The 19,749-nt window shown below is 35.1% G+C and overlaps 1 protein-coding gene across 2 annotated transcripts in view; it reads right to left on the reverse strand.

The window, feature by feature from the left end:
* Nucleotides 1-1,726: 1,726 nt before the first annotated feature.
* LOC127435326 (PHD finger protein 21B-like) overlaps nucleotides 1,727-19,749 on the reverse strand; it is a 111,842-nt gene continuing 93,819 nt past the window's right edge. For both annotated transcript variants that reach the window (XM_051688733.1, XM_051688732.1), the window contains exons 6-13: nucleotides 16,478-16,529; nucleotides 14,583-14,659; nucleotides 13,604-13,658; nucleotides 12,916-12,938; nucleotides 11,283-11,438; nucleotides 11,115-11,181; nucleotides 8,178-8,281; nucleotides 1,727-4,811 (exon numbers count right to left, since the gene is read on the reverse strand). In XM_051688733.1, the coding sequence (XP_051544693.1) occupies nucleotides 4,551-4,811; nucleotides 8,178-8,281; nucleotides 11,115-11,181; nucleotides 11,283-11,438; nucleotides 12,916-12,938; nucleotides 13,604-13,658; nucleotides 14,583-14,659; nucleotides 16,478-16,529 (795 nt within the window). In that variant the 3' untranslated portion in view covers nucleotides 1,727-4,550. The remainder of the gene's footprint in view (nucleotides 4,812-8,177; nucleotides 8,282-11,114; nucleotides 11,182-11,282; nucleotides 11,439-12,915; nucleotides 12,939-13,603; nucleotides 13,659-14,582; nucleotides 14,660-16,477; nucleotides 16,530-19,749) is intronic.

Raw genomic sequence — 19,749 nt, forward strand, 5'->3', positions numbered from 1 at the left:
ATTGAACCAACAACCTTTTGCTTACCAGTTCAGTGCTTTAGTCCACTACACCAAAATTATGATCCAACGTGAATTTTCTTGATAAAAAAATATGATCATGCCTGGTAACGTGCATGTAAAATGGCTAGAAATAGCATTTTATTTTAGCATAAAGCTGACAATTTACACAAGGTTTATTTCTATTTCTTCTGCTCCAAACTTACTTCAAACGTACATCCCTGTCTGCTCGTATGAATGTAACACATCATAAGAAAGTGTTTCACCGCTGTTCAAATGCACTTTGGATCGCATCATTTATATGTATAAATGTTTTCCATCTGAAAGGACTAAATATTAAATGAAACAAATGACAATAAAACGCAAAGTAATCTCTTCAGTAATCTAAATACTTTTTGAATGTAACTGTATTCTAATTATCAATGATTTAAATTGTAACTGTAGTGGAATACAGTTACTTATATTTTGTATTTTAACTCCAATAGATAAAAAAATCAAGTAAGGAAACTTGGTGTCATTTTGGAATCAAACCTTAGTTTCAGTAGTCACATCAAAGCAATAACTAAATCAGCCGATTCTCATCTCAAAAATATAGCCAGAATTAGATGTTTTGTATCCAGTCAAGACTTAGAGAAACTTGTTCATGCATTCATCACCAGTAGGGTGGACTATTGCAATGGACTCCTCACTGGCCTTCCCAAAAAGACCATTAGACACATGCAGCTCATTCAGAATGCCACTGCCAGGATTCTCACCAGAACCAAAAAATTGGAGCATATTACTCCAGTCCTCAGGTCTTTACACTGGCTTCCAGTTACAATAAGAATTGATTTTAGAGTACTATTACTCATTTATAAATCGCTCAATGGCCTAGGACCTAAATACATTTCAGATATGCTTGTTGAATATAAACCTAACAGACTTCTCATATCATTAGGATCAAGTCAGTTAGACATACAGAGGGTTCACTCAAAACAAGGTGAGAGAGTGTTTAGCTATTATGCCACCCGCAGCTGGAACCAGCATCCAGAAGAGGGGTCAGATGTGCCCCAACAGTAGCCACATTTAAATCCAGACTGAAAACACTTCTGTTTAGCTGTGCATTTATTCACTGAACACTGTGTCTGCATCATTATTTCTGTATTCTTCTTTTTTATACATTTGAATAATTTTTACTTTTTAAAATGTATCTTATTACTTTCTGTTCTTATTTCTTGTTCTTATTTTATTTTAAAATAATTGTTTATGTAGCTTATTTTGTTTAATCATTTTTATGTAAAGCACTTTGAATTGCCATTGTGTATGAAATGTGCTATAAATAAACTTGCCTTGCCTTATAACTATCTGGTAATAACCTGAAAGTTGTATATTAAATTAGCGTGACATTCCCCTACGAAAATTAACCATGGTTTACACAAACTGAAAAGCAATAACATTACTCCATGACCATGGCAGAAATGAGTGAAACATGTTGTTCAGATGTGCTGGTAGCATCAAGCTGTGTAATTTTGTAATTTTTAAAAATAATTTATGTCCATGGCACAAATGGTGCAGGACGTGTTGACACTATGAGCAACAATGAGCAATAGTAAGAGTGATGCTTGTCTTAGCAACTGTAATAAACTGTATCACATGCACACATTTAATATTGCACACATTTTAATCCAGCATGTGTCATTGTTTATTATCAATCAAGTTTATAATGAGCACAAAAAAGTGAAACAAATGATGAACTTCCACCAGTCAACTTTAATAGTTCATAAAGATGATGTAAAAACTACATTGGCATATGTAAGACAAACACTCTATATGTACTATCCACTGGACAGTCCCCTTCAGAATTACAAATAAAACCACAGTCCAAAGACATCTATCTAAAACACCTCTGTGTGTTGTCTTATCCATTTTCATTTGCTTCTTGCTTCATTGCAAAAGAACAAGTCACATATTGCAAGCCAAGTCAAAATGCATAATTATCAAACAATAAAAAAATTGTAATTTTTGATCTGTTTCCCCCCTCATTTGTTCATTGATAAAAGAATAGAATTTTTGTTGTTGTTGTTGTTGTTGTTGTTGTTGTTGTTCATTGTTGTGTTGCGTGTAGTAAAATAGATCTGTATAAGCACTGCACAGTTTCTTCCGGAGTATATTTTTGGAATATGGGCAACAGCGAGTGAACAAATCTGGGACGTGCCGTGATGTGTTTGGAAATGATATGGACAAGAGAGCTCTGTTTGATTTAAAAAAGAAATCTAGTTTTTAATGAAAAGGGACTGATATTTACATCACATGCCACTGTCATATAGTCTTTAATCACTGCAAAAATATGTTTCTTCATCAGTTTTTCCTTTCTTGTTTTCCAGTAAAAATATCTTTAAAACAAGATCCATTTACTCGAGCAGGAAAATTGATAATAAAACTAGTTCAAAGGCTAATTTGAGTTATTTCAAGAATAAACCTAAGTAAAAATGACTATTTCCAATAGACTAAAAAAGTTAAATATGTAGTATATGACAATATTATATAGTATAATATTATTAAATTATGCAATTCTGCTTCTCAAGTAAATGTATCTTGTTTTAATGATGTTGAGATATTTCGGACAACTGGAAAATAAGACAAAGATACCTGTTAAGAATATGATTTTTTTTGCAGTAACGGACCTGTTCAGTATCTAACGGGAGTGACTTAATAAACAGACAAATGATATGCATTCAATTTACATTCTGAATCTGATATTACAGGACCTGAATGAGACATTACTTGGGTTGAGATTTTGCTTTTCTCAAAAAACTAAAACATAAACACAACTTCTTATGAAGTCTGTATATAATGCATTATAAAGGTTTCTGAGTTCTATTCATAATGCCCTATAATAGTACACCTAGTAATCCACTATGTCTTGTCATGAATAATTGTTACCATACTTGTAGTTATAATATATTATAATACTTAACTATTCATAGTTACACCTTTAAAACACATGATCAGCACTAAATGTGTCCATGTGTTATTTTTTTTATGTATTATACTTTTTAAAGGTGTGACAACAAATAATAATTTTAATTTATAGCATGGTCTATCAGAATACTCGATTGTGATTGGCTGGATTGTGTGCGTTAAAATCCATTAATGCTCAGATAGTTCCAGTCAGTTTTAATCACCGTTCTATATCAACACGCCTACCTTCCGTTCAAACTACCTCCGTACGCGAATATAGCGTAGCAAGTCTGAAGAGTGTCAGATTAACCATCACATCACAAAACACAACATCATCAAGTCATGCAGTGCCGTCTTTAAAGACACTGTGAAATCAAAATGAAAGTTTTGCTGCTTTTCATCCATATCTGCTATCATTGATATGCTAGTGTACTTCTAAACGTTGACTAAATTTGTTTAAAGAAGATATTTCAAATCTGCAGTCTCTCTCTTCCAGCTAGACAGATCCAGGCACAACCATGATGTCACATAGAGGCTGAGAAACTTTGTCTAAACAAATGCTTTCTGGAACAAGAACACACCCTCCCCCTACATCTGATCAGCTCACATGGCTGTGTTCTCACCTGTGCTAATGATGCCTTCGCAGGGCACATCGAAGGGAGCACTATCCATGCTGTATAGGTCATTCCAGAAGGAATTTCTGATAAGAGTGAGTTGTGAATGACACACTTTAGCGAAAAAGTAAAATCACAGACCGTAAAGAAATATGAGATGAAAAGGTTATAACGTTAACAGTACAAAAATGTTTAGGGTTTTTGGCATACTCAGAAACAAGATAAACATTTTTGGATGATGGGATCAGGCACTCAAAGAACTTAATGGCCTTTTTCGTTGTTGTCGTCGGGACAGCCAAAATGAAATTAAAAAAAGATCAAATGTGTACAACGATCCCTCTGTCCAATACTTTTTTGAACTTATTAACAGGCATCGGCATGAAAACACTAAATTCTTCACTAAAAATGCTGAATTATGTCATGTCTTAAATACTTTGTTCTTTTGTCTCTAATAATACTGAAAAGTTATTTTTTGTTGTAAGTACACACACAATGAAATAATGTTTTGTCTTACTTTCACCTGAATTAATATGGCAAAAATCGGAACAATCTATTTGGATATATCAATATACAGTGCTCTCCGTTTCATATGTCACTTCAACTACAAATACTCTAATGTTCTCTAATCACTATATGCGGACAATTATCCCACCCCCACACACATCAAAACCCCAGTAAAAAATGCAAAGCATAAAAACAAACGTCTCTAGCTATGTAGAATACTTGTTTTATATATTTGCAACGGCATCGTAATTTAGTTGTAAATACATTAAGGCCAAAAAAAATAAATAAAAAAATCGGTACAAAAAATCTTGTGAGCACTGTGTGTGTTGGCTTTAAAAAATACTTATGAATCAAGTGATGCTTATAATTTCATTTTCAATTTGTTTTCCTTTTTTTATCGTAACATTACAGTAAGCAGAAAAAAACACGTTAGTTAGATATCACTGTCCATGTCTCTGTATGAATGTGTTTAGCGAGCTGTTGTCGGGACAGTTATCAGTTGTTGCTGTGTGACTGCAGTATGTTTTTGTGAAGTACTGCAGAGGGCCCTGCGTGAGGCTCTGTGGTGCTGGTGCTGCTGCCGGTGGCTTTGATCCAGGGCAGTGAGAGCAGCGACGCTCTGGTGGTGGTGGCCGTCATTGTCACTTGGATCATGTGATCTCGCTGGATGAGTCGGATTAAAGTTTTGATATGCTCCAGAGAAGCTTGAGTGTTTCGCTGTTGACCCAACAGATGCTCCTTATGCTCCATACACTTCTGTTGAATGCAAAAACATACGATTTAAAGTCAGTATGAAACACTGTTTGCAAACCCATTTTTGCTCCGCAAACCATACACAACATGAAAAAGCTAGACAAATTTGCAATCAAAATTGAGCGAATACTTGCGGCTAACACATTCACACATTTACAATAGGTGGCGCTGATCAACACTCAATTTGACTCTTGTGCAGTGAGTGGTGCAACGCCTTTCAAATGGTCCTTCCTCCTGCATTCACAGATGAGACAGACTACTTAAAAGTTTGCAAAACAACCATGGAATCATAGTATGAAAGATAAGAAAGTGACTCTGGTAAGCCGTTTGAAAAAGAAAATCAAAGAAAACAGATTTTTCTAAAAGCTGCAGCAACGATGACAAGTTTGTTGTTGATTTGCTCAACGAGAAAGAAATCGGGGCATTTAAAAAAAAAAATCTACACACACTGTAAAAAACCTTGCTTTGTCGGTGCATGAATCTAGGTATGCATTGTTTTTTTAGGACTGGCCATTTAACATGTTAATTTAGTGTGAAACGCAATTAATCGTGCCCCCGACCTAAATTCCATAATAATTAATGTTCCTACCATCGGAGAAATTCGAGTTTGATGTACCACCCTGATGCAGTAAGGGTGCTGTTCTAATCAAACACGCTTATGACTAGAAACACTGAAAACCATTGAAGTGTGTCGCAAACCAAAGTGAGATGCTTCAAAACCTGAAGCACAAGTACATAGACCAACAATTAAAAATAGAGCAGAGGGAAGTAGGCCAGTAATAGGGTAATGTTCAATGATTTGGAAATAAAAATGTTTACATTTAAGGCCATTTTCATTTTGTCTAAATGCTTTATGATGCAATATGATATAATGTATTTGAATGACCTGTATTATAATATTTATTGGACATATATATGATATTTATAATTATTTGAATTATTCTATATTACTTTTATTTGGGGGACTTTCTCAGTAAATATTGGTATGTGATTAACTGCAATTAATTTGATTAATTAATTGATTGAAAGGCCTAATTGGTTCTATTTAAAATTTGCATTGTGGCGAGAAATCAAGGCGAAAGTACGAGTTTGGTTTGAAAGGGCCTTGAAACAGAATTTTCAATTTGAAAACTAAATTCTAAATTTTTCATTTAAGTATTAACACAATTCAAATTTTAAAGACATTATTCCAGGTAGGTGAAAAGGTTGCTGATTTGATTTTTAAATTCGATATTGTCTCTTACTTTCCACAAAAGGCAATTTTTTAGCTAGCTACTGTTTATCGCAAAGAACATATCTAGATGTAACAAAAATTTATAAAAGATTTAGCCAGTCTCAAATCTTAAGTAATAAAGTAAAGCAAGTAAAGAAACAGATGGTTCTATGTAAACTTAATGTTGTACAGTAGCCAATACCAATGTACCACGGACTCAAGCTTCATAATGCTGGAGGTTACATAGTGTTTTTCATTAAATACAGTTTTATGTATGTGCCTAATGCTTAAACAGCGAGACGCTGATAAGAGAGCAAGACAAAACGGCCAGAGACCTCCAACCGTTCACTACGAACACGTACGCTAGACAGACGTCTTTGACCATTGCGCTGCATCTCTCTGGTTTTTCAGCATTTCGTGCAGAAGCGCTGTGTTTTATCAGATGCTGTGTCAGTTCAAAAGGAAAACAAAGCAATCGATCTGAACATCCCATATGCCATGATCAGTGCTTGGCAAACATCCAAAATTTGAATGCACATTTAATATTAGAATTAGAATTTTAATTGGACAGCCTTAACATGCAAACACAGTTTTCTTGTGTTGTCAGATTTTTTTAATAAGCTGATTTTTGGTATTTATTAGCTTATTGGTCTGCATGTATACACACTCAATGTTGCATTTTTCTCCTGGGTTTAGTTCACTTTTATAAGGCAACATTTAAAAACACACTAACATTTTTGAATAAAATTCACATGTGAGCAAAATGTCAGACTCCCACTCCACATAGCCGTACATTAAAGGGGCTATGTCATGAGGAATGTCAATTTTTCCTTGATATTTTGACAAATAAGTATATAAAACATATTATAAGTTTCAGAACTCAAAACTTCTTCTCCAGTCAAAAAAGTGCGTTTATTATGTCCACTCTGCATGAATGACTTGTTTTGAAATCGACTGCATTCTGACATCACTGTGCACTGTCATTTGAATAGCCCCGCCTCCACAACATATATAATCGTTGTGGTGAAAGGAAGAGCGGCTGAGGTCCTCAAACTCTAAAAGTTGTACCATTGTTACTGTAGTTTTCTTTTATCCAGCATAAAGGTTTGATGTCATGTTAGGTCCCCAGACATTGTTGTGCTCCTGGTTGTGTAAAAACTGCATCTCTGCATAGCCTTCCGAAGGATCCCAATGTTAGGAATGAATGGCTTAAATTTCTGAACAAGTCAATAGGTGATTACACCTTGGTTCAGCACATCTCTCTGTGTATTCTTTTGACAACCAAGATCAGGCTTTGCAAAGAAACATATATGATGGAAATCAGCACCAACTATATTGGACACACAGTATTGCCGGTGATTAACAAATGTTTCTGTCTGTGTTTGTTTGATATGTAAGGAATTGTATAGTCAGCCAATTTTATCGCAAAATAAACCAGCCAGGATGTCCCGTATTTTGGCCAAAATGAATGCATCGAGACACCCATTAAGCAGTGAAACAATCAAAGGGGAACCTCTCCCCAGTTGAATGCGAAACGATCCAAGGGGATCCCCACTTTTATAACTACCTACAGCTGGATACAGATTCATAAACCCTTCACATTCGCAGCTTGTGTTAGTCTGGACTATTTTCACAGTTCTCAGCTTCATATAGCATTATTTTATCACCAGATCTTGTGTGCCAAATAATATAAGTATTGAGGAGCGATGGTTTGCCAACTTTGTTTAGTTTTCTATTTTTATTTCAGTCAAACAACTGTAGTAGTTTGATTGTGGCTTCACATAAATGGGGACATAGTATAGCTTTCAGTGATTGCCTGGACTGAGCGCTTTAAGGGAATTTGGTAAATAGCTTGCATGATTTCTTTCTTTCATTCTTGTAAAAACCATTCCACACGTGTTACGGTGGGGGTAATTTGCAATGTTATGTTAACAGTGGGCATTAACATTGAAGTTTTAAAGAAGAAGTAGAACAGAAACCGAGATATACATGTAAAATGCCGTTTTTACATTGTAAGTAAACCTCAAGGAAAATAATACGAAAGAAAATGCACAACATGACCCCTTTAACATCAAATATGTTCTGATTAGCTGTGATTGACTTGACACATTGCACCTAGTCAGGATGAGGTGTAAGACTTGAAAGCAGTTTCTTACTGAGAGAGATTTGCAGAGTCTCTGGTCCTGTTCACTTAGATGTTCACACTCTTTCTTCAGTTCAGTGTTCCTCCTTATGAGCTTCCTGCATTCTTCCTCTCGCACTGCACAAACATACATTTCATCACATGATCATATCACATCATTGTATATTCACGTTAGGTTTGTTCGACATTTGCATTCGGAAATTGAAAAGAGATACGTCGATTTGGGTACTTTCTGCTTCTGCGAATGTCTCAGAGAACAGCTACATGACTACATGAAATTGAATGGCATTCATACTTACAGAAGCAAATTTAGTAACCAAAATCCTATATGCCTTGTTTTTGAGAATAGAATAAAGCAGTATATCCAGACAATTCTAACTTCTGCAATTCTAAAGCTGTAAAGACTGAGCCTGCTTTGTTTTAAATGCACTGATACCTCATATTTTATATTATTTTCCCCGTTTCTGTTTTTTTAATGTGCATTATTTCATTTATATTTTTATCATTGTATTCTGTGTTATATTCTTCAGGCTATAAAAGTGAACAGACTTCTTCTGCAAGGGAGCAGAGTTATTATTAATTAAACGATTGTAAAATAATAAATGAGGGGAATTTGAAGTCAAACGAACATGAAAATTTGTCATCATATTCTATTAAATTAATTAGTAGGCCATATGCCAGTATTGTTACAACATTGGGTATTTTATATTAGACGCATTTAATATTTGTGACATATACATTAGTTGTTAGCTTTCAATACACTGCCTGTGTTTATAAGAAAGTCTAAGATAAGCCTATATTATTTTAATAGCATTAAATTGGAGTCAGCATGTTTCATCCTTTTGTATATAGATAAACATAACATAATAAAAGATTAGGATTACTTGAAAAAAGATAGCATTGTTATGCTGCAGGTTTAATGAAAGTTAGCGCAAATGGAGGTGTTAGAATCAAAATGAAGTGCGTCTCATCTTTATCGTAATGCATCTGGCCATAACAGTGCCACTGGGAGCTAGCTGCAGAGATTGACCCAAGTACCAAGTCCCTAGTTTGAGGTATCTGCCGATAACGGGTACTGATACAAGTAGTTTTGTGTTTGCATATGTATGCCATTCTATTTGTGTATGTTGAATTGATATCTTGATATAGCCAAATTAAGTGTTTTCAGTATGAAAACAATATATTTTGTTAATGTACTCGGTACTGGTATCATCATTTAATATTTCCGAGTACGAGTACCTGACACGAGTACTTCCAAACGGTGCTTTTCTTCACTACTCTAAAAGTGAATTCACATTACAGACTTTACAAAAATGTAAATACATTACTAATTACCATTACTTTCTAAAACACTTTTTGCAGAAAAGCTTATGTTTTCTGATTCATTTTAAATAATGTCTGTTTACCTCCTCGTTCTTTGACTCGTTAGGTGGCACACACCCTTCAGCTGTCACAGAAATGCAAACAGACGTACATTAACATAATTCATGTTTAAAAGGTTTTCTACATAATATTATTTTAGCAATGTGTTACTCAGTAAAGTAATTAAAAGTAGTTAAATTAATTGAAAGTCAGCAACTGTAATCTGATTACAAGAATTTGAAATATAATACACTACTGTACTAAAAGTAATTAGATTACAGTAATTGATTACTTTGTAATTAGATTACCAGTATGTTCTCAGTCATGATTTTGAATTCTAAAATAAAAGAATAAAACTGTTTTTTCATAAGAAATAATTTAATATCACATTAATGCGTGTCATCAATAGGTGTTCTGTGCATTTTCTAGTGCTGTTGATTTAACGTGTTAATTCAGTGCAATTAATTATATAAAAAAATTACGCGTTAAAAAAATGTATGCAATTAATCACGTCCCCGGACCATATTAAGGAAGATCCCTGAGCAATTTAATTAATTAATTTAATTAATGTAATTATTATTTAATCAGCACACCATGCAATTAATTCAATAAAAACATTTTACTCTAATTTTCCTGCATGATGTACACTGTGAATCACTGCATAAGTGTGTTTGACAATAGGGGTGCGTTCAAATCAAAAGTCATCATTCCTATGCCTTATTTCCCTCAAAGACTTTACCTTCCACTGTGAGAGTTCCAGAAGGCTAAAAGGTGTGGGGATCCAAAATAACGGACATTCAGAACACTCAAAATTCAGTTTGAAACGATCCTACAGCATGGCTGCCATTCTTGTTTTCTCTTTGAAGTGCCCTACACAGGCATCATTTATGCCGTTTGGAAGCGTAGGTGTGTTCAACTTTATGGAGTGCTGCGAAGACTAGTCGGAGCCTGGTTTGATGCAATGCATGTCCGACTTTCGTCACCGCCACTGCCGCATCACCATGACACACAACGAGAGCGAAGCGAGACCAGCCGCCTGGATCAACCAGGGCTGTTACCCCAAAGCAGCTGCACATGCTCTGGTGACAACACGGCTTCGTGATTGGACCGACTCTCTGACGACAATGTTGTGCATTTTATCTAACACTTCAGTTCCGCAAACTCAAACAAATCCATGTTTTTATCATATTAAAATCTCTTTTCATGTAATCTTAATCTTATATATCATGTTTTTTAAAAAACAATTAAGAATAATTCAAAAGTATTGTATCTCCTTTATTGGTATTTCAATAATATAGTAGGCTTTTCTCTGACTTTTTTTTCTTCAGCACGTAACCTATTCAAATAAATATTGTTTCTGGTTATTACATGTTCAATTCAAATGTCTATCAGGACGCACAAAGTGTCCGACTTGACGGCTCTCTTTTCAACTCCTTCCCTTCCTGCAACCGGCAAATCATGCCTGTTCTTCAATAGGAGAACACAACTATCATCACACGATCGCATCATCACGATTGCATCTTAACATGACCACATTCTTCCGATTATATTTTTGTATGATCACCTTATTACGTGTTTGACAGCTTACCTGTTTTATGTGTAACATATGACTGCATGAATTTCTGTGGCCAAGACAAATTCTCTTTGTTCAAAACCTTTACAAGACAAAAAGAAGAGAAGATGAGCAGATTTCTATCATTACGGGTTCACAATCACGTATGGGTTGTGTTTACTTGAAGTGTGTGCATTGACATACTTTCTTGTGGCACTTGGGGCACATCCACATGCCCCTGATGGCAGTTTTGAGAGGTGGGTTCAGGCAGTCGGGGTGGTAGGCTCGAGTGCAGGTGTGACAGGGCTGAAGACCGCCTTCCTGCTTACACACTGCACAGTGATCATCATGCTGCAACTCCTGCATCACACACACATATTCAGATAAACACACCATGTAAGAGCTTTAAGACTTTATTAATGTATCAAACTAATGGGTTCGTACAAGAAAAGTAATCTGTTACATTGTGTGCTACAATAACGCACAGTGAGAACAGAACTTAAACAGAACCGCTGTAATAAGAAACTCAAGTATTGCGAGACGTATTTTTAAATTCATCTAATGCTATAAAGCTGTGGCCTTTTAACGTGGAAGGCGATATGAAATCATTTGCTCACATGATGACAACATTTCACAACTCTGATTTTGCAATTTTTCATAATGTAATCAGGATTTACAATCAACCATACATGAATTCAAAATATGAAATCAATCATTAGCAAACACTCTGAACCCTTCCTAAATGGCAAAAATGAAATTCTAGCAAAAATATATTTGAAACAATATTTGAAATATATGTTTTAAATAGCACAGTTGAAAGAAGGACACTACCCTTCAAAAGTTTGGAAACTCTACGCAATTTTTGTTTGTGAAAGAAAATGATCATTTTATTCACCGAGGATGTTTTAAATTGATCAAGAATTGCAGTAAAGACATTTATAATGTTAAAAATGACTTTCTATTTACATAAAGCTGTATAGCACAACCATTTTAAACTGTTCTTCTAACAAAAAGAAATGTTTCTTGAGTACCAAATTAGCCCATTAAATTGATTTCTTAAGGATTAACGGACTTATTCTTTTTTTAGCAGACTGGACTAATGACTGCTGAAAATGGGGCTTTGACATAATGAATTAAAAATTAACTTTAAAATCAGTGCAAATATAAAACCATTATTTCAAACAGTATTAATAATTTGCAGCATTACTAATGTTTAAGGTATTGTTTTTGATCGATTAAATGCATTCTAGCTGAAGAAAAGCATCCATTTCTTTTAAGAACAAAAATGTCTTAGTGTTTCCAAACTTTTAAAGGGTCGTGTATATTTTTTAAATTAAAAACCTATTATGTTTAAATCTAGACATTTCAAAATATATTACAAAATGTAAATCGGGGGGAAAAAAACTTTTATTATCAAAATACTGTTTAAATATACATGCAAATGTGCGTAGACTAAAACAAGCTCATTTATCCAAACATTGTTATGTGAGTGTATCCATATTTTAAAGTGTTTAAGTAGCTATAAGAACATTTATTTAAGAACATAGCCTGTACCAAAATAATAATAATAATAATAAAAACAGTGGGAATAAGCAACTATCTTCTAACCTCACTGAAATGTTTATATATATATATATATATATATATATATATATATATATATATATATAGGATTATATTTTTATTTATTTATTTAAAAATATACAAAAACAGGTAAAAACATATTCAGAACACATTTATATTAATATATATTTATTTACAGTATACAATTTCTTTTTGCCGTATGGGTTCAAACACACACACATACACACACAGTGATGTTAGAGTATAGATGTACCTTCCAGCACAGCTCGTCAGAGTCTAGCATGAGTGAAAGCAGACAGCAGGTTAGTAGGAATCACAATTATTTGATTTATTAGTTATTAGAGTTAAACAACAGTACTGGTGTGTGTAAAGCAAGTTAAAGCAGTGAGTGTTTGGCTTTTGTATTTGACATTACATTTCAAAGACATCACTGGTTAGTCAAGAACTATAAACATATGAGTAAAACAGTGTGCAAACAAGAATATGTCATTGTAGAAGAGATGATCACTTAACTCAATTTCAAGATTCAACTTAATTTTCACTTCAATCCCACATAAAATTGTCTAAATGTCACTGAATTAGATTTCAAGTCATTTATTTTAAAGAAAGATGGCACAAGCATACTTTGTTCAAGTCTGAAATGTTAAAATAATAGGTATAGTGTTGTGATACTTTGTCAAACGTTAATGGAAAATGTCAAAGTTAATGTACAGAACTCAGAACAGTGAAGTTAGTTCTGAGAAAAGCTCCAGCATCATTTGTTTGCAGATGACACTTGCTTTATTATTTTGTTTCAAATGCAATGTTTAGGACACTTTATTTGTGACTAATGTGTCCTAATACTTTCTGGGCCACTGTATATTCATTCTGTTTGATCTAACATGTTTGTGTGTATGATCCCATGCATTATTTTTCTTGACAAAAGTAATAATATACATTACCTCTTGCCGACAGAAACATAGCACCGTTAAGGTAATTTGCTGCAAGTCGTTTCCGCTGTAAAGTAAAAAACAAGAAGTTTACAGATTAACTGAGTGTTATATATACGATATAAAAGAAAACGTAAAGGAATAATTCATATTTGAAGCCACACATACAGCCTTTTTTGTGAAGTTAACAGCATTTTTCTGTTTAGAGATAATGTGTGGAAAGGACCCACGGTCGACATGAAGGCAAATTAGTTTCAGCAATTTGCTGCTTTAAGAAGTTTTAACATTGTCAGAAAAGTTCCATTTTGATGTCATGTTAGAACAAAGGCATATATTAATGGTTTGAGCATGTATGAGGTTAACGACATAAGAAGTCTGCTTTCAAAGAGATTAAGCAAATCACAAAGTTCTGAAGAATCTGATGCAATTACTCCACGCAGTTTAGTTTTCAGCCTGTGAGGCGAGAGTCAAAAATTTTGATTATCTTGTTATCAAAGTAGAAGCCTAATGATTTTAAGTTCCATCATGAAACTCTACATGGTGCAAGCTGATAGGTCCTTGGACATGTAATCTGTTAGCCAACCAATTTGCACACTCCATCTTTCTAGTTTCACGCAGTGCTCTACGAGAGTTTTCTCTCTGAAACCCTCCTCCTCCTCCCCAGCAACACATGCCTAAATCTCCTTCAGTATGTCTAATTATACAGCAGCATGTTTCACATGCTCAACATAGTATGACAGTTTATGTTCTAGCAGTAGCAAGACTCTGCAGAAGCAGTGTAGCAGATCTAGTCCACCAAAACCAAATTCTATCAACTTCATATCCATGACTATCCTATCATATCCATATGAACACACTAAATGTATTATGAGAATTGTCATGACTGAACTATATTTCTGGCACAGCTGTTTAAAGGTAATTTCTGGCAAATTACATCAAATTGTTTTAAGTATGTTTCATGTGTGAAAGTGGTAATGTTGGTCAGACAGACCTCTGGTTCAAACAGTCCGCTGTACGCTGGATTTGCTGTACTGCGTCTTTTCCTCTCCTGTCTTTTACTCTGGATCTCTGACATAAAGAAAGATGAACATATGGTGAAAATATATTTATGTCATGGATCATTAAAACCTCCATTATACTAGAGTTTTCTGTTAATATGGTCATCAGCTTTGGGCAAAATTCAGAATTGAAGAATTGGCACCCTTTAAAATTGTGAATCAGAGAAATTAACTAAATTATAATAAATAAATAAAAACTTCCTTCGTGGTGTCCTGCCATGAACACCATACCTGTTTAATGTTTTCCGTACAGTAGACTCATGAACAGAGATGTTAACTAGTTCCAATGATTCCTTTAAGTCTTTAGCTGTCACTTTAGGGTTCTTTTTTACCTCATTGAGCATTCTGCAGTGGGCCCTTTGAGTCATCTTGGATGGACGGCCACTTCTAGTGAGAGCATCTACAGTACTAAATCATCTCCATTTATAGGCAGTTTGTCTAAATCTGGACAGATGAATATCTAAAATCTTCAAGATAACTTTGTAACCCTTTCCAGCTTTGTGCAAAGCAACAACTGATCATAGGTTTTCTGAGATCTCTTTTATGCAAGGCATGGGCCACGTCCGCAGATGCTTCTTGTGAATAGCAAACTCAAAATGTTTGAGTGCTTTTTATAAGTCAAAGTAGCTCTAACCCACACCTCCAATCCCATTTCATTAATTGGATTCCAGGTTTGCCAACTTCTGACTCTAATTAGCTTTTGTTGACATCATTAGCCTAGGGGTTCATAAACTTTTTCCCACCCTACACTGTGAATGTTTGAATGATGTATTCAATATGTACAAGAATAATACAATAATGTGTGTGTTATCAGTTAAAACAGATTGTGTTTGTTCATTATTGTAACTTAGATGAAGATCAAACCAGATTTTAAGACAAAATTAAACATAAATGCAGGTAATTCCAAAGGGTTCACATACTTTTTCTTTATAATATATATATACAGTACTGTGCAAAAGTCTTTGGCACATAAGATGTTTCACAAAAGCATTTGTCTTAAGATTGTGATTTATATGTTCAGCTTTAGTGTGTCAATAGGAAATAGAAATGTTAGACTCCCAAACATTACTTTTGAAAATAGAAAATATTAGAATAGAAGAACAGGGAGCCCTGCAACAGATGTCATGGCCCCCACAGAGCCCCCCACTGAACATCGAGTCAATCTGGGATTACATGTAGTGACAGAAGCAATTGAGACAGCATAAATATATAGAAGAACTGTGGTGAATTCTCCAATATGCTTGGAACAGCTTGTCTGCCAACAACCAAGAAAAACTGTGTCCAGGTGTACCTAGGAGAATTGGGGCTGTTTTAAAGGCAAAGGTGGTCACACCAAATATTGATTTAACTTTTTTTATGTTTACTGGACTTTGTATGACATTAAGTGATAAATGAAAACTATTTATGTCATTATTTTTGAAGACATCCTCACTATACAACATTTTTCACAAGTGCCTATAACTTTTGCACAGTACTGTATATATATATATATATATATATATATATATTATAAAAATTCAATTCAATTTTCTTTCATTAATTATTAATATAATCAAATGTTTCTTGAAATATTCCATATGTTGAGTGTATGATAACATATATAGGGGTAATCCATATTGAAAAATGAAATGTGCTATAAAAAAAAAAAAAGAAACTACACTTAAAGCAGCAACATTTCATTCAAAATCAAATTATAATTCAGTATGCCGTTTGCTACCTCAATTAAAATTAAGGAATTGAATTCGGATTTAAAAGGAATTCTTAGTTCAATTCTGAATGGTGCACAACTCTGTAAGACACATCACCAGATTCAAAAAGCCCAACTCACCCTCCAGCTGTTCTGTAGTGACCAGACCAAGAGCAACCATGAAGGCAATTTTCTGGAAGATGGAGAAAAGATCAATTAGACAGTGACTGAACTCTGCCAGTGATTTTAATTTATTTAGGAAGCTGAAGAAGTTGACTTGCCTGTGATATACCATTTAAAACTATTTTAAACAGCATTTTGTTCATGCTTTTAAAATGATTATCCATGCAGTTTTTATAAGCTCATTTTTATGAAAGACTACATTTGTGCTTTAAAAAAATAATTGGTCACATCGCAGGACCATTTAAAAGATTACTAAAAATGGTGGAAATAATTTTAAGAAATGGTGAACAGTAACAGCACCTAAATTATTCATAAGGTCATTCTAGACATTAAGAGGTCCTAGGAAAACTTTTGTGTTTTTTCTTCCTTCCCTCTTCCTCCAGCACCCACACCCCATTTAAGTAACACCTTTTATAGAACCATTTTTATTGTGTACTAAATAAAATGCATTTGGCAACATTTTTATTTACACTTCATACACGAACACTTGTATTTATATGTTTATGTATACACAAAAGGATGTATTATGTTAGAGCAGAACTGTAAACATCAATTTTACTTTGGAGTAGTTCATCCAACTGATAAACCCTACAGTCTAAACAACATACTACCAAGTTTGTTTTCATTAATCTATAATTAAACAGCTCTTGATGATTTTATACAGTATTTTTTTCCTCCCCTTTTCTCCCCAATTTGGAATGCCCAATTCCCAATGCACTCTAAGTCCTCGTGGTGGCGTTGTGACTCGCCTCAATCCGGGTGGCAGAGGACGAATCTCAGCTGACTCCGCGTCTGAGACCGTCAATCCGCGCATCTTATAACGTGGCTTGTTGAGTGTGTTACCGCAGAGACCTAGCGCGAGTGGAGGCTTCACGCTATTCTCCACGGCATCCACGCACAACTCACCACACACCCCACCGAGAGTGAGAACCACATTATAGTGACCACAAGCAGGTTAACCCAACGTGACTCTACCCACCCTAGCAATTGGGTCAAATGGTTGCTTAGGAAGCCTGACTGGAGTCACTCAGCACACCCTGGATTCGAACTTGCAACTCCAGGGGTGGTAGTCAGCGTCTTTACTTGCTGAGCTACCTAGGCCCCCCTATTTTATACTGTTTAAAGTAAAAGCATTTGCATTAACTTGTGTTAAAATGTAATTGGAGCTCATACATTTTTTTTTTAAATATAAAAGTCATCTTTACTAGGCTCTAAAATATGAAACACTAATATCTTAACTGTAAACTTAAGATCCAGTAGTAGTACCCACCTGTCTGTGAATAAGCTCAAGCACTTAAGTGTTTTTGTTTTGTTCACCTCTTGTATATGACCAGCGAACATGAACTATTAAAATACCTGCCTAGGTAAATGTATATTTCAGCAAAGCGCTTCTTCACTGCTGTTTCTTGCTGGATTAAAGACTTACCCTTACATATTAAAGGTGAGGCGATAGATGCAGCAATATAATTTACATATTAAGATAACCCATATGAGAAAAGGTGTTTCAGTTTGAATACATTTGATGCAAATCAAAAGCATGTCCTCACTGCTGGTTCACAATTTCTTCCTTGAGATATTTCAGTGTTTAATGTTGGTGGTCAAAACAGCTTTCTGTGCTTTAGTGCCACCAGTTGCACATATTTTAGTAACTGCAACAGCTTCTGACACATGATCCTAAGCGCATATGTTATTGGTCAGGGCATTCCAGCGGCGGGCGAGACAAAAAAAATCTACTCACTGTAAAAAAAAAAAAAAAAACTTGTTTTGCACAAATGTTCACTCCAGGTGTGGATGGCTCTATAGGAATCTATTATTTCTATTCAAAATTCATTTTTGGTGCGCAAAGGCCTTTAGCTGATATTTTCTCTGCACTGCTGTCTCTCGGTTGAAGAAGAGTGCAACCGCGGTCCACATCAAGAATCAATGCCTTAAGGCCTTTGCACACCAAACACAAATGTTCGGCACGATTTCTCACTGCGATCAACATTTTGAATCAAAACAATCGATTCCTAATGAACCATACTCACCTGGAGCGAACATTCATGCCGAATCACGCAGCGACAAAGCGGACCTTTTTTTTTTACGATGACTGTGTCGATTTGTTTTTTCTGTCCGACGAAGAAATGCCCTGACCAATAATACACTGAAAAGAAACCAAAAAAAAGTTGCATACTCAAATTTTTCATTGAACCGCAATTAGCTTTGATTACTGTGTGCATTTGTCGTGGCATTGTTTTGACAACCTTATGTAACGTTACAACATTTATTTCCGTCCAGGTGTGCATACATTTTTGGCCGAGATCTTGTATTGATGACGGGAAAGTCAAATCACTCAGTAAAGTCTTCTCCAGCACATCCCAAAGACTTTCAATGGGGTTAAGATTAGGACTCTGTGGTGGCCAATTCATGTGTGAAAATGATTCCTCATGCTCCCTGAACCACTCTTTCACAATTTGAGCCTGATGAATCTTGGCATTGTCATCCTGGAATATGCCCATGCCGTCAGGGAAGAAAAAATCCATTGATGGGATAACCTGGTCATTCAGTACATTCAGGTAGTCAGCTGACTTCATTTTATTGCCTCATAACGTTGCTGAGCCTCGACCTGACCAACTGAAGCAACCCCAGATCATAACACTGCCTCCAGAGGCTTGTACAGTGGGCACTATGCATGACGGGTGCATCGCTTCATGTGCTTCCCTTCTTACCCTGACATGCCCATTGCTTTGGGACAGAGTAAATCTGGACCAAATTACCTTTTTCCATTGCTCCACAGCCCAATCTTTATGCTCCCTAGCAAACTGAAGTCATTTTTTCCGATTAGCCTCACTCACAAGTGGCTTTCTTGTGGCCAAACAGCTGTTTAGTCCCAATCTTGTAAGTTCTCGTTGCATAGTGCGTGTGGAAATCCTCTTACTTTCACTATTAAACACAGCCGTGAGTTCTACTGTTGATTTTTTTATGATGTGACTTAAAGCGTTTTAGTGATCTCTGATCACGATCATTCAAGATTTTTTTTTGACCACATTTCTTCTGTGAAGCTGACGGTTCACCACTATCCTTCCAGGTTTTAATAAAGCGTTGGACAGTTCCAGTGATTTCAGCAATATCCATAGTTGTTTTCTTTGCTTGATGCAGGTTAAAAGAATTGAAGCTGAAACATATTAATCACTGCGATAATGATCCAGTCATAGGCTCTTAAGTATCTATAACTATAAAATACAAACGGT

Source organism: Myxocyprinus asiaticus, chromosome 45 (genome assembly GCF_019703515.2).
Source record: "Myxocyprinus asiaticus isolate MX2 ecotype Aquarium Trade chromosome 45, UBuf_Myxa_2, whole genome shotgun sequence".
Classification (NCBI taxonomy): domain Eukaryota; kingdom Metazoa; phylum Chordata; class Actinopteri; order Cypriniformes; family Catostomidae; genus Myxocyprinus; species Myxocyprinus asiaticus.